The 13,743-nt window shown below is 34.4% G+C and overlaps 1 protein-coding gene across 7 annotated transcripts in view; it reads left to right on the top strand.

The window, feature by feature from the left end:
- The window catches only part of LOC124424929, a 157,578-nt gene that overhangs the window by 60,649 nt on the left and 83,186 nt on the right, over positions 1 to 13,743 (top strand). For all 7 annotated transcript variants that reach the window (XM_046964562.1, XM_046964567.1, XM_046964561.1 and 4 more), the window contains one exon: positions 12,389 to 12,503. In XM_046964562.1, the coding sequence (XP_046820518.1) occupies positions 12,389 to 12,503 (115 nt within the window). The remainder of the gene's footprint in view (positions 1 to 12,388; positions 12,504 to 13,743) is intronic.

The following is a 13,743-nucleotide window of genomic DNA, read 5'->3' as shown; positions in this document are numbered from 1 at the left end:
CTCTCTCTCTTTCTCTCTCTCTCTCTCTCCCTCTATCTAATTCAGGAATAATGATGATTCATGTACTTTCCCGCGTGCTTTACAAATTGGTACCTTGTAAAATGTAACTCCTCGTCATTACGATTTTAACAAACGCTTTTGTTCTATATTTGAAGAACGATTTCGTTTCGTTGGCTATATCGTTGGCAATGAAACGACTGCGTACGATTTATCATAGCTTTAATATATATTTTTCTTTTTTCTTTTCTCTTGTACAATCTCATTTTTTCTTTCTCTTCTACATGCTCGATTTTCATGGTTTTATCACGAACATTCTCTGACAAGATAGAAAATTTTCTCGGAAAAAAATTTTTAATTATCGAGCCACACCACCATGTAATATATCTCTTTCTTTTTCTCTCTCTTTCTCTCTCTCCATCTCTCTCTCTCTCTCTCTCTCTCTCTCTTGTTCTTCTTTTTCCTTTTCCATTCGCAATTTGATCGATGTATTTTTTGGCCGAATTTGTTGCTTACGGAGCAATTTTACCAAACGATAAATCGTTGAACGAAATTATACCTCTTCGCATGAATACACGTGCACACTCACACCCTGAAAGTTTCTAACAGATGCTTTCCACTTTTTAATCCCGCCACTTTGTTTTCTATTATCCCCTTATACGCAGAGCCCAGCGAAACGATCGCGAAATTAATAGTGCCGGTCTCGCGTACTAACCGAGACGATTAAATACCACATAAGAACTCACTGGGTGCTCGTAACCCGGCTATCTTTTTGTAATCATGCTGGAAGATACGTTGCTTGTTTTATGTTCGTTCAATTCAAACATAGTAAATTGGTATGGGTGATTTTATTATTTCTTATTGTCGTATATTTGAGAGAAAAGCTGCGTGTGCTTTGTTCGTCATGTATAAACAAAAATAGTAACAAAAATGTACCATATAAAAATGAAATGAAAGGAAATGTACTTAAATATATACATGAAAAAGTTGATGAAAAAGACTTTTAATGTTTTGTGTGTCCTAAAATCATATTCTGTAATTTCTGTAATATCTGTAATAAATAGAACTTTAAATTAGCAGATAAATATTCTAACGTTTTTACTGAGTGTTCCTGTAATAAAATATTTATAACATATTTAATCAGAGAGAAAATATAATTTCAATTTTTATCTACCATTACGGAAAACACGTTCGCGCGATATAACATTTGATATAAATGAAATTTTTCAATTCTATTATAAAAGCTCTTTACGAATCATGGCGTTTTTCAAATATGTCTGTGCACATTAACTTTTTTGACCATGTCAATAAATCAACTGAATCAAATTTAATAGTATATTACATATAGTTAATCTATTATACTGAAAAATACTGTCTAAAATTTTAGATTGACCACTCGAAAATTTTTAATAACACTCCAATTTTGTTATATATATATATATATATATATATATATATATATATTTTTCAATGTTAAAAATTAACAAAATGATTGAACTAATTGTGTTGAAATTTTATAAAAAACTTTTGTGAAATATGAAGATGAAAGATCGAATATCTTTTTCAACTTTCTTTAAAAAGAGATGAACTTTTAAATTTTCTAGTAAAGAAAATAGAAAATATTGCGAAAAAGTGATCAGAGAAATGCAATTGCGGTTGTAGTAGAAGAGGAACAATAGAAACTTTCAAACATCAAGATTTGTTTTTCTTCCGAAATACTTGAAAGTAAAAAAGGCACGTTTTCACGTTCTTTGTAGTTTAAACGCTTCTTCTTTTACTTCTATTTTTTTTTATTTTCTTTCTCCTCGCAATTTCCATTTTTCGTACGGTTTCATCATCTCGTACGAACGAGTTTGATGTTTTCAAGGTGAAGAGTTCGATTTTTGCATTTCGAGAATAAAAGAAAAAAGAGAAAAAGATCAAAAGAAGGTTTGCAAAGGAAAAAGAGAAGTGAATTTGCGACGTGTGAGACTTCCATTCATACATTCAAAAAAAAAAAAAAAGAAGGAAATTGTAAACGAGCGTTGTCTTTCTCTATCGATCCTTAAAAATGATCATTCAATATTTTTCGATTCTCTCTTTTTCTTTCTTTATTTCATCGAAAATTAAATAGCTCGTTCCAAAGGAGGATCTTTCAGGTTTTGACAGAGTAAATGGTATCTAAACACGATCATCGAGTTTTTGAGTGATGCTCCTTGTAATAAGATTTTCAAGCCCTTTTTTTTGGTTTCAGAAACTTCCCTTAAAGTTATACGATGTTATCTGACATTTACGGGGGAATGGTGAAGCGACGTTTTGCGAGCATTAAAAATCGTTTTTCCCTCTCCTTTACATCGAAATACTCCTAAGAGGCACGTATTTTTCTCGCAAAGTTGTCGAAATAATATCGATGAGGCTAGAAAGCTTGAAGATCGGTAGAATGTCGTTCGAGAGGAAGAAAATCGAAGGAGTGGGGGTAAGAAAAAAATAGTAGATCGTTTTGGCTGATTTATTATCGTGAGTCATTCTCAAGTCTTTCCAGTAACTCGCACGTGCGAAGGAAAGGGGAAAAAGAAGAGAGAAAGAATGAAGATAGAGACAAAGACAAAGAGAGACAGAGAGGAATAGAGAGAGAGAGAGAGAGAGAGAGAGAGAGAGAGAGAGAACGAAGAAATAAACGAGATATGAAAAGCGGGCAAATATCCGTGGCCGCAGGCTAGTTGGCATCCTTCATGATTTACTTGCGTCGTTACAGAACTAAACGCTCGTTTTCCTAGCGTACTTTTTGTCTCGGAGTCTTCCTGGAATCGTTCTATATCACCTCTATATATATTTCTTTCTTTTTCTCTCTCTCTCTCTCTCTCTCTCTATATATATATATATATATATATATATATATATATATATATATCGACATACATAGACATATGTATTTTTAAAATTTATATATAAATGAGATATATGAGGTATATGTATAAATATATATATATATATATATTTATATATATATACATATATATACATATATATATGTATAGACATACGTGTTACATTACTCACACACACATACACATAATTTATTTCATTTATGTATAGAAGTTAATTTAATTAATTTTTCAAAATAAATGTTGTAAACTTAGATAATTATTTCATGTTAATGATGCTTCAGTTGAATTTAAGGATATTGTAAGATTTCAAATTTTTTAAAAATCTTTTTCAAGATATCAATGATAGTCGGAGAATTTTTAACGATGACGAGACAAGGTCAATAAAAGAGAAAAATTTTATTATATAATTTTTTATCGTACTGTTTGCGTTTGTTAAATGTCATTGTTCATTCGCTATGTTCATATTTTAACTACGACGAAACAAGGTCGATAAAAGAGGGATATTTTATTATATAATTTTTTATCGTATTGTTTGCATTTGTTAAATATCATTGTTCATTCGCTATGCTCATATTCGGGATACACGAAATTCTGATATTTTTAATTTTATTTTGTATTAAAGGGAGATATAATTTATTTTATTTATAAGGGGAAACTGTAAGATATTCATGTGAAACAATTCAAGAATGAATGTAATATAAACACTATATGTATAATTCTTGTAAATAATGGAACAATAAATATCAGATATATTATAATTTAGGGAAAATAATTTAATAAATACACCGTGATATCCCAAATTATTATGCAGTCAGCCGTGCTTTCCAAAGTAGATATCATTTATTCTCTCATTTATATATATATATATATATATATATATATATATATATATATATATATATATATATATATGTTAACTCGTATCTCTCACGTTTAGTTATTAATAAAATAACATATATAATATGAACGACGTTATCATATATATTTAGTTACTTTTACGTTATGTCCGATCGGGCTATTAACTTCGTTTAAAATATTTTATGATTTTCCATTATCCGACATTTTTTTTTGTTTAAATAAATAACTTCTGACAGAAAAGCCCTTTACAGTGATCAACTCCGTAACTTCGTTGAAATAGGAGGAAATAGAGGATGAGGAGGGAAAAGGAAAATACTCTTTGGTTTCTGTGACGTCTCGATTTCACCACGGATAAAGTCTCTTTTTGATTCGTCTCCTCCTCTTTAGTCTTTTCTCCTTTCCCTTTGTCTCGGCCTCTTTGCTCTCTTCGAGTTACTATCAGCCATGTTTGTTTCACTATTCGTTTTTAAAACAATCGAATCTCGTAAACAACATTATTTACAGTACTTTGCTCTCACAATCACACTGTTATCCCGAAAAGAGAATGAAAGTAGTAAGAGGTCATTGAAGGACTATTAAACGTAAAAGTTATCCGTTTTTCGATTTATATTCTTATTCTTAAGAAAAAAAAAAAAAAGAAAAGAAAGAAAGAAAAAAGTATTCCGAATGAATTATCTTAAATTTTATTAAATCAATAATTATGTAAAATTGAATAATAAATTTTGTTAGAATAATCGATTATATCTTTCGAATCTCGAACAATTTCAAGATATTTTTAAATAAGTATCTACGTCGGTATGTTTCTTTAGTAGATATTTAGTGATTTCTGAACGTAAAATATTAAATAAAATCTCGTGCGTCTAATGTAAAGAACGAGATACGAAGTATTCGGAGACGAGGATTGGTAATGCTCGTACACTCGAGAAAAGTATTTTAAAGTTAGAGAGGCGAAACTTCCCGACGGGTTTCTAAACTGGACGAGCTTGCGATTTCGTCCTACACAGTCCATTTCGTTCGAAGAGTTTTTCAGTGGCTTCCCTTTACACCGAACCATCCCGATAACCTCTTTTTCCGTAGAGGAGACGGTAGCCGAATTACAGTCTGTTGGAAAAGCCACGGAATCCTATAAAGCTTGAAAGAAAGAAGTCGAGAGAAAGTGAGAAAGAGAGATAGAGAGAGAGTAAGAGAAAGAGAGAGAGAGAGAGAGAGAGAGAGAGAGAGAGAGAGTAAGAGAAAGAGAGAGAAAGAGAAAGACAGACAGATAGTGTGGTAGGGCCAAAAGCTCTTAGCATGTCGGCATTGGTTAAGATCTACCAAACATGGCTAGCGAACGGTAAATAGAGAGCGACAATTTAATGAGAATCTCCCTGCAATCAGGCGAAACACAATTATTTGTCGCGATACTCGGCCATTCGTTGTTGGCATAGCCACGCCCTAAAGATCTATCCTCACCTTTTTATTTCTACTGTAAGAATCATTAGAGTCGAAATAAAAAAAAAAAAAGAAAAGAAGAAAGAAGAAAAATACAAGAGAAAAAGCAAAAAGAAAAGTTATAACATGGGAATCATAAGGGATATAACGATTGGATCGAACGTTATTAAGGATTGAGTTAATGCTTCATAAATATATCTCTTTATTCGATTGCGTGATATATATCTATGAATATGTATCTTATATATAGATTTATATTCCGTTCAAATTATATCCATCTATTGATGATCCCTTATATGAAATAATTAACATTACATTCCGTCGTTTTTATATTATGAAAAGAAAAAATTGTTCTCTTTTTAAATGAAACCTGCAATGTATTTTCTATAGATCAGAAGACCTCGGCATTGATCTACTATAATCATTTAGAGAGAACATTTCGACGTTGGTCCGAACCAGGCGTCTAAGATCCATTAAGGAAATTCGATTGGTCGGAAAGACGAGAAGAGAGACAGAAATATAGAAAGAGGGAGGAAAGGAGGAAGAGAGAGAGAGAGAGAGAGAGAGAGAGTGTGTGTATGAGAGAGAGAGAGAGAGAGAGAGAGTGTGTGTGTGTGTATGAGAGAGAGAGAGAGAGAGAGAGAGAGAGAGAGAGAGTGTATGAGAGAGAGAGAGAGAAAGAGAGAGAGAGAGTGTATGAGAGAGAGAGAGAGAGAGAGAGAGAGCGAGCCGAGATACTCGGATATTCAACGAATGCTTTGAAGAATCGACGAGTGGTAAGAAAAAGAAGGAGAAGAAAGAAGAGCCACACAGAATTATTATTTTCTACCTTTAACGCGTAACTCCTAAGGGGTTTGAAGATACTGCTAGAGAAAGAACGTGGCATTAAGAAGTCTGCAGAAGAGAGAATACTGAGGAAAAAGAAGAAAACGAAAAAAGAAGGGGAAAGAAAAGAAGAAGAAGAAGAAGAATAAGAAGAAGAAGAAGAAGAAGAAGAAGAATGGAGAAAGATGGTGGATGCTAGATACGATAATGGCGGTTATGGGTGCGCGTCTCTTGGATCCCTCTTTTGAAGGCACGCCACGGTTCACCGTGAAGACGAGAAGGCACGAAGCGCGAAAACGCCCGATGAATACTTAACGTCGCTTCTGACGACGAGATGGTAGAATGGGAGGGAAACCGAAGAGAGGTGGTGGAAGAGGAGGATTCGTTGTCGACGACGATGCGTTCTTGATGACATAAATTGTCTCTTTATCATTCGACGTTCGACGTCACAAAAGACGGTTATTGGTCTTGCGAATAAATGAGAAAGAGAGAAAGAGAGAGAAAGAGAGAGAGAGAGAGAGAGAGAGAGAAAGAGAGAGTGAGGAGATTGGGAAAGTAAGAGGTGTGAGTTTTCCCCCTAAAGAGTTTACTTCACTCATCTCGCACACATTATTACTTCGACGTAACTTACTATTATCGTCACTGCATCCGAGATGGAAGTAAATTTTCGCCCGACGAATCGAGAACGAAAAGGAGAACGGCAATGAATACCCGTTATGTGAAATTTATATGAATATCTATATACATATAGTGTGTATGTATCACGTATAGTTATTGTTTTCAACAAGAAAATGAGTTTCCATTTGGGAAAAGTGATAAAGAAAATTGTTCTTGATGTAAATTGAAATATTTGAATCTTTTTTATGGATCCCATTGATTCTTAGTTTGATGAAAAAAAAAAAAAAAGAAAAAAAGAAGAAAAACATTGTACACGATAGATTTTCATTTGTCTAATCAATAAAAAAAAAACGCAAAACCTTTGAAAATCATAAAAAGATTTTCGTGGTTTCTCGTTGAATTATTCGTGGAAGCGTAACCATCGGTGCAAGAGAGTTCGTGCGGTTGTGGTGATGATCTTGGTGGTTAGAGAGAAGATGTTTGATGGGGAGGGGGAAAGGGGTTCAAGCGTAAAGGAAAGGGGATGAGTGCCGATGAAGGCGCCAAGAGAACAACAAACCGCCATGATACCACGATGGCTGACGCCCACGTTCTCTAATGGCACCACTCAAGATGCAATACTGCTGCATGAATATTATATAACATCCACACAACCGCCATCTGCCAGATACTCGCGTCTTTACAGCCACCTTAGGCCGCGATATCGTAGCCGCGGATGATGTCTATTGCATACCCACCGATCTCGAACGATGTAACCCTTCGTGGGAATGTCCTTCGTTCTCTTGGCCATATTCAACGAATTATTGCTTCATCGTATCGATGTTCTTAGGTCGTTCGTTCTTGTTATTATAGTATGTATAAATTTTATGACGAATATTCGTAATATTACAAGAATTAAAATAATAAATAAAATAATTCGATAAAGGAGTGCATATATTCTTTCATTTTGTTATGAAATAATCATTTTTAGAACGGATGAACTGTGATAATATATCGTCGTTACTCAATTATTTCGAACGATCGGACAATCTTTTTCACTAGATGAAAATGCATTCGTGTTAATATTTATATAGGCCCTCTTGGTGTTTTACCCGGATATCTAGACATTAGGGTTATACTCGAAACTGGACAGACAGCTAGTAGAGTTGCCAAGCGTTCGCGAATGATGGATATATGTATTTGGCGTTACCGTCTAGACGAGAAAAATATATACGTATACGTATACGCAGTTATATATACAGATAGGTACACACACACACACACACACACATATATATATATATATATATATATATATATATATTACGGCGAGCGCCACTTAGATAGAAGCTATGATTATTTCAAGGTGCACTCACAAAAATTGGTTGCCCATCCTCTTCGAAGCTTCACGAAGACCATCACAGCAGCCTCTTTCAGCGATATCCAAACGTCGTTCCCTTTCCCTACGGTTCTCTCGTGAAAGCGTCTTTCTGAGAAAAATCAAGTTAGCAACGGCACTCCACTCTTTGGCGGACATGCTCGCTGGCTTGTACTCGACTCCGTACTGGACTTGTTCCCTTGTAATATCACTTCGTGAGTTAAACGGAATAAACGCGTTCAAAGTGCGGAAATTTACCGCAGCCTTGATAAAAGAAAATACCATGATTGCTAAATTTTATCTTTCTTTTGTTAACTTTGTTATTCTTCTTCAACAACAATCTAATATTATTTTATTATTTTCTTTCATATTCTTTCAATTCTTATCAAGTAATTTTAATAAAAAATAAAATAAAAAATCTATTTTATTTTAATTAATCCATATGGTACTATCTCAAATCTATCTTTTTGTGATTTATTTTATCTTTATTAATGAAATGAATAAAACTGAGGATTTCTTAACTAATCAATTTTTGAAACGAGTAAAATAATAGAAATATGAATTCGTATATATGTCTTTATGCAGCATAGATATATATATCTACATAGATACTATAGATACATAGTTCGCGTTTACGAGACGATTTCTCGAGCTTCACGACCCAACCTTTTTTTTTTATATCATTCAAAGAGAAACTGCAGTAGCGTAGAAATAAATGGGAACACGTCACATAGAGCTCGACGAACTGGCGTTTATGCGTGTCTTTTCCTTTCTTCCCTCTTTTCCTCCTTCTTCTTCTTTTTTCCTTTATTTTCTCACACTATCCGCATGTTCTTTCTCGCTAGTCGCAGATCGTGTTATCTTGACAAGTAATTCAAAAGCACGACTCTTTCGAGAGTCGCTGTCGCCCTAATTATTTAACGAGCACCTTCGTTACGCAGTTCAAATGCTGGCTGGTATACGTAGTCCGTGACATCATCATCGAATAAATCGAAATTTTTTGAAAAGCTCTTCGTGCTTTTATCGGTCATAGGTTTCTGGGACAATCTTTCGGTAATTGATTGGCTGCAAATCCAAAAATCGAAATAAATATTAGACAAATGTATCAATATAATATCTAATAAACTCAGTAACTCTCTGAAAGACAATATTCTCATTTTTTTTTAATCCTAAATTGCAATTATAAATCGAACAAATTTGAGACGTTCGAAGTGATGAATTTTTTAATTCGTATTTCAATAGAAATTGAATTAAAAAATTAAAAAAAAGAGTGAAAGTTTTTGTATATTTAACGCCCATAATCTTTAATCAAGATTAAAGGAGATTCTCGGAATATAAATTTTTCTTTTTTGTTTTCTATTTTACATCCTACAAATAAATTTGTTACATTGCGTCGAGTGAATTGGTGATTTGTCAATATCATCGATCATCATTTTACGAAGAAAAATTTGTTCGCGTACGCAATGTTCGCGCGCGTTGTACGAGTTGAATCGTTTCATCTTGTGCCAGCAATTTTGCGCGTTGTACCGAATAACGGAATTACACGTATATATGCTCGTGTTCGCGAAGATAGAACGTCGATCGAGAGTGAAAGATAGAGACAGATAGAGGTAGAGAGAGAGAGAGAGAGAAATAGAGAGGAGAGAGAGAAACAGAGAGGAGAGAGAGAAACAGAGAGGAGAGAGAGAGAAAGAGGAAAGAGAGAAAGAGAGAGAGAGAGAGAGAGAGAGAGAGAGAATGTGAGAATGCGAGAGGAAGTTGAAGTGGTTTAGTTTTGCTATGCTGTGAATTCGCGAGAAGTGCAATAGTCATGCTTATAAGTTCAGCCACGCGCTCTAGCACTACAAGCAGTTCCCGTCTTTACAAATTAATTCGTTTCGATCCCTCTTTCGTAAGGTAGTAATTAGTAAAGTGAAAATTCACATTTCCCATCAATGTAACGTAATAAACATGTTTTCTGTTCCTAATAATTAACTTTTCCCATTGAAAACTTTGGTAATATATATTTTCTCTTTTTCTCCTCTCTCTTTCTCTCTCTCTCTTTCTCTCTCTCTCTCTTTTTCTTTCTGTAATGGATATAATATCTTTGAAAAAAGAAAAAAAAATCTCAAGTCAGAAATTCGTAAAGAATAAAAAAATAAACTACTTGTAATACATCTGAATATAAAAAGGATTATACTTCGATGTGAATTTATAATTAATTGATGTTTATTTCATATATTCTCGGGAATTTATTTTTGTCTCATTAACTTCAGCTCAACTGAATGTAATATCCTTGAGCGGAAGAAAAGATAAAAAGGAAGAAAGGATAGAAAGGAAGTTTATAGCAATAACAGAGTCAAGAGTATAGCAAAAGAAGGAAGATAAAGAGGAATGATAATCTTTGTTATCAGGAAGGCAGAGGTAGAGAGAAAGAGGAAAAAAATGAGAGAAAGAGACAAAGAGAAAGAGAGAGAAAGAAAGAGAGAGAGAGAGAGAGAGAGAGAGAGAGAGAGAGAGATTATAAAATCTATAAAATTCTCTTATGAGCTTCGAAGCTATCTCGTGAATTTGTCGGAGTTTATTCTCGACAAAAAGATTAATATACGATTTTACTATTCTACACAAACATACCCATATAGTAACGCACGTTTTCTAGGACGGTACTTTCATTTATATTTTTATGGATTCGGCTTCAAAAATCGGACAAACCCTCGATAAAAGTTGGAATTGCAAGTTATGGTCTATCCGTGGAACGAACAGGCAAAATTTGAGCTTTTGTGTTTTCAAAAGAGAGAGAAAGAAAGAAAGAAAGACAGACAAAGAGAGAAAGAAAGAAAGAAAGCGAGAGAGAGAGAGAGAGTGAAAGAGAATATCTTTTTCCTTTCTTTTCTCTTTTATATGCACGAACTCAAAATCTCTCGGGTGGCTTTAAGATTTTTTGAAGTCTTTCAACCATGGGAATAGTGGGCATATTCTTTCCAACGAGAAAATCTCTTCGTACGTTTATTCATTCTTTTTTCTGCTCATGTACAATCACGTGATATTTTCTGTTCTTTCCGTTCTCTTATCCTCCTGTTATAGATCTTATTTATTCCTTCTTTTTTTCTTCTTCTCTTCCTTTCACTCTCTCCTTTCATTCCATTACTTTATCCAGTCTAACGTTTTCTCCTTTCTCTGCCATTATTTTTCAAATCTTTCCTGCTGCTTATTCTTCCCTTTTTTTTTTCTTTCCCCCTCGTCGAGATGTGTACTTAATAACAATAATCCCCTAATAACAATCGAGAAGTTATACTACCCTTGGGACGGCCAACCACCCTCCTCTTTTTCTCTCTGTTATCCACACCCCGTAACCCCTTCATTCTAGTATCCCATCCCTTCGTGCAGAGCATAATGCTTGAAAACCTACTATCTTCGTCTCTTTCTTTTTCTCTCTTTCCTTCCTCTTCGGAGCTACTACTTCCATTGTTGCCTCGAAGGATTTACCTTTTACCTCGGCATTTGGAGGAGGTGGAACACGGAAGTGTGCTCGGATTTCATAAGTCGACGTGAAGATTATTTTACCATCCTTGCGGCGAATGCGAATTTGCATTTTCCACGATTACTCGCTATTGACTTTTGACGAGACAGAGAGAAATAGACAGAGAAAGAGAGAGAGAGAGAGAGAGAGAGAGAGAGAGAGAGAAAGAGAGAGAGAGAGAGAGAGAAAGAGATTTATCGGATTCTTGTGAGAAAAGCAGCGAAAATTATTCGAAAGAGTTTTCGCTCGTTGGATGAAAGATAACTTGTAATTTCGTTTCAGTATCTTAAGTATCTTAATATTTCTTTTCTTTCTTTTTTCTAGAAGATTTTTAGAAATCATTTTTGCTTGAAAAAAAAGGAAGGGAAAGAAAAGAAAAAGGAAAAAAAAGAAGTAGAGTATAATTGAAAAATGGATATCGTAGTTTTCCGTTAAAGTACAAATATTTTTTTCAAAATTGAAACATGAACGAATTCGACGAAACGGAGATCTCACGATGGCTTTAAAGCGTAGAAACGTTTTCAAAACGAATCTCGATCGCAGCTGAATCTCCCGTATCTCTGGCTATAATAAATTTACGCTCGATACACGCTTGGTTCCGCTGCCGATACGTAATATTCATATTTATTTATGGAAGGGGAATCGAGAGAAGCGGGAACAGAAGAGAACTCTGCCGGCAGCTATTGATTTTTCAACGTTAACGCGTACGCCACATTTATGTCTCTCTTTTCATATATCGAACTCTATTACTCTATTTGGTTGCTCATATAAGCTACCATTGTCAGCGTATATATAAAAAGAAAAAAAAAATCGATTACGATTAATCCAATATCGGTGTACAAACTTGGTCTACACTTTCTAACGTCCCTATACGTCATATATATTAAATCAAGAACATCGTATTTGCAGATATAAATTTGTCTGATCTCTTTGCAGCTATTTCTACGCCAGGCTGTAGCTACGTAAGGTACAGCAGTTTGGAGGACGTGAAATCGCAAGAACTCGGATTTCATCAGTTAGAATTTACTCCGACTGTCGTTTCGAAGATAAGGTAAGAATCTTTTCTTTTTACAATCATGAGTGATATTGTACAAGTAACGAATATCAATAATTCACGATAAATAATTTATAATCATTTCGTGGTAAAGATTAAACAGATACATTTTTCTCTCTCTCATTTTTTTTTTTTTTTTTTTTTTTTTTAAGGAAAACAATAAACAATAAATACGTGGATAACGATAGAAATTCACGTTGAGAGTTATCGCAAGGAGAAACGAGAAATAAAGTAAAGGAGAAGTCGTGAATGATATTTCTTTAAAAATCAACGTACACCAAGCGTTGTGATTACTTTTGATAATTGCCTTTTTGTATTTCGTCCCAAAGCTTTTCTCTTTTCACTTTTTGCTCTACTACTTCTCTCTCTCTCTCTCTCTCTCTCTCTCTGTCTCTCTCTCTCTCTCTCTTTACTACTCTCCCAGAGTCGTCGTCGCAGATAAACGTGGATAGTTCATAAGCTCGTAATCCTAAAACAAAACGTTGGCTAAGAAACAAAAGGATTCCCTTTCCCTACCACTCATTGTTACTCTTTTATTACTATCCTCTTCCATTTCATCCTTTCATCCCTCGCCTCTTCTACGAGTTGTCTCTTTAACGAGAATCTCTTAGAAGATTTCAGAACTTCCAGAAAAATTAATTACATTTTTCTTAAAGAATTCTATAATCATGAAAATTAGATAGGATTTGACGAAAGTATATATTATGTTACTATTGAGGACGTTCTAAATTTTTCTTAAAGAGGATTATTACTTAATTTTAATGTTTTATCAACTAACCGGATGAAACGCTGGAATATAGTTGGGGCGTTATAACATCGCGTTACAAACTCGATTAACCTCGTGGTATAACTTCATACACCATGGCACTAGCAATCCTTCGCGACGATACACCTTGTAATCTCTCTTCCTCGAGAAGATAGTAACGGAGCCTTCCAGAAGCAGCCCTTTTTCGTTGGACTACCAACCTTGTTCCCGACCATAATCCATTTCTTCGGTGGTACATTTTGATACCGTTTACCTATCTTTTCGCTCGCTCTCTCATATATGGGTATAAATTTTCTTTTTTTGCTCTTACTTTATTCTTTCCTCTCAGAATCGAGTTCCTCCTTCTTTTTCCTGCACGGAAGTGGTGTAGGCAAGGGTCTTTATCTTTTCACCGGAGGTTCATTCTTGCCTAAGACGGTGAATGAGACTGAGAGTAACAAGGAGCGGAGATAAGGGATAGCGAGTGAGATG

Source organism: Vespa crabro, chromosome 6 (genome assembly GCF_910589235.1).
Source record: "Vespa crabro chromosome 6, iyVesCrab1.2, whole genome shotgun sequence".
NCBI classification, from domain to species: Eukaryota; Metazoa; Arthropoda; class Insecta; order Hymenoptera; family Vespidae; genus Vespa; species Vespa crabro.
This window is presented reverse-complemented; position numbering and strand designations above follow the sequence as displayed.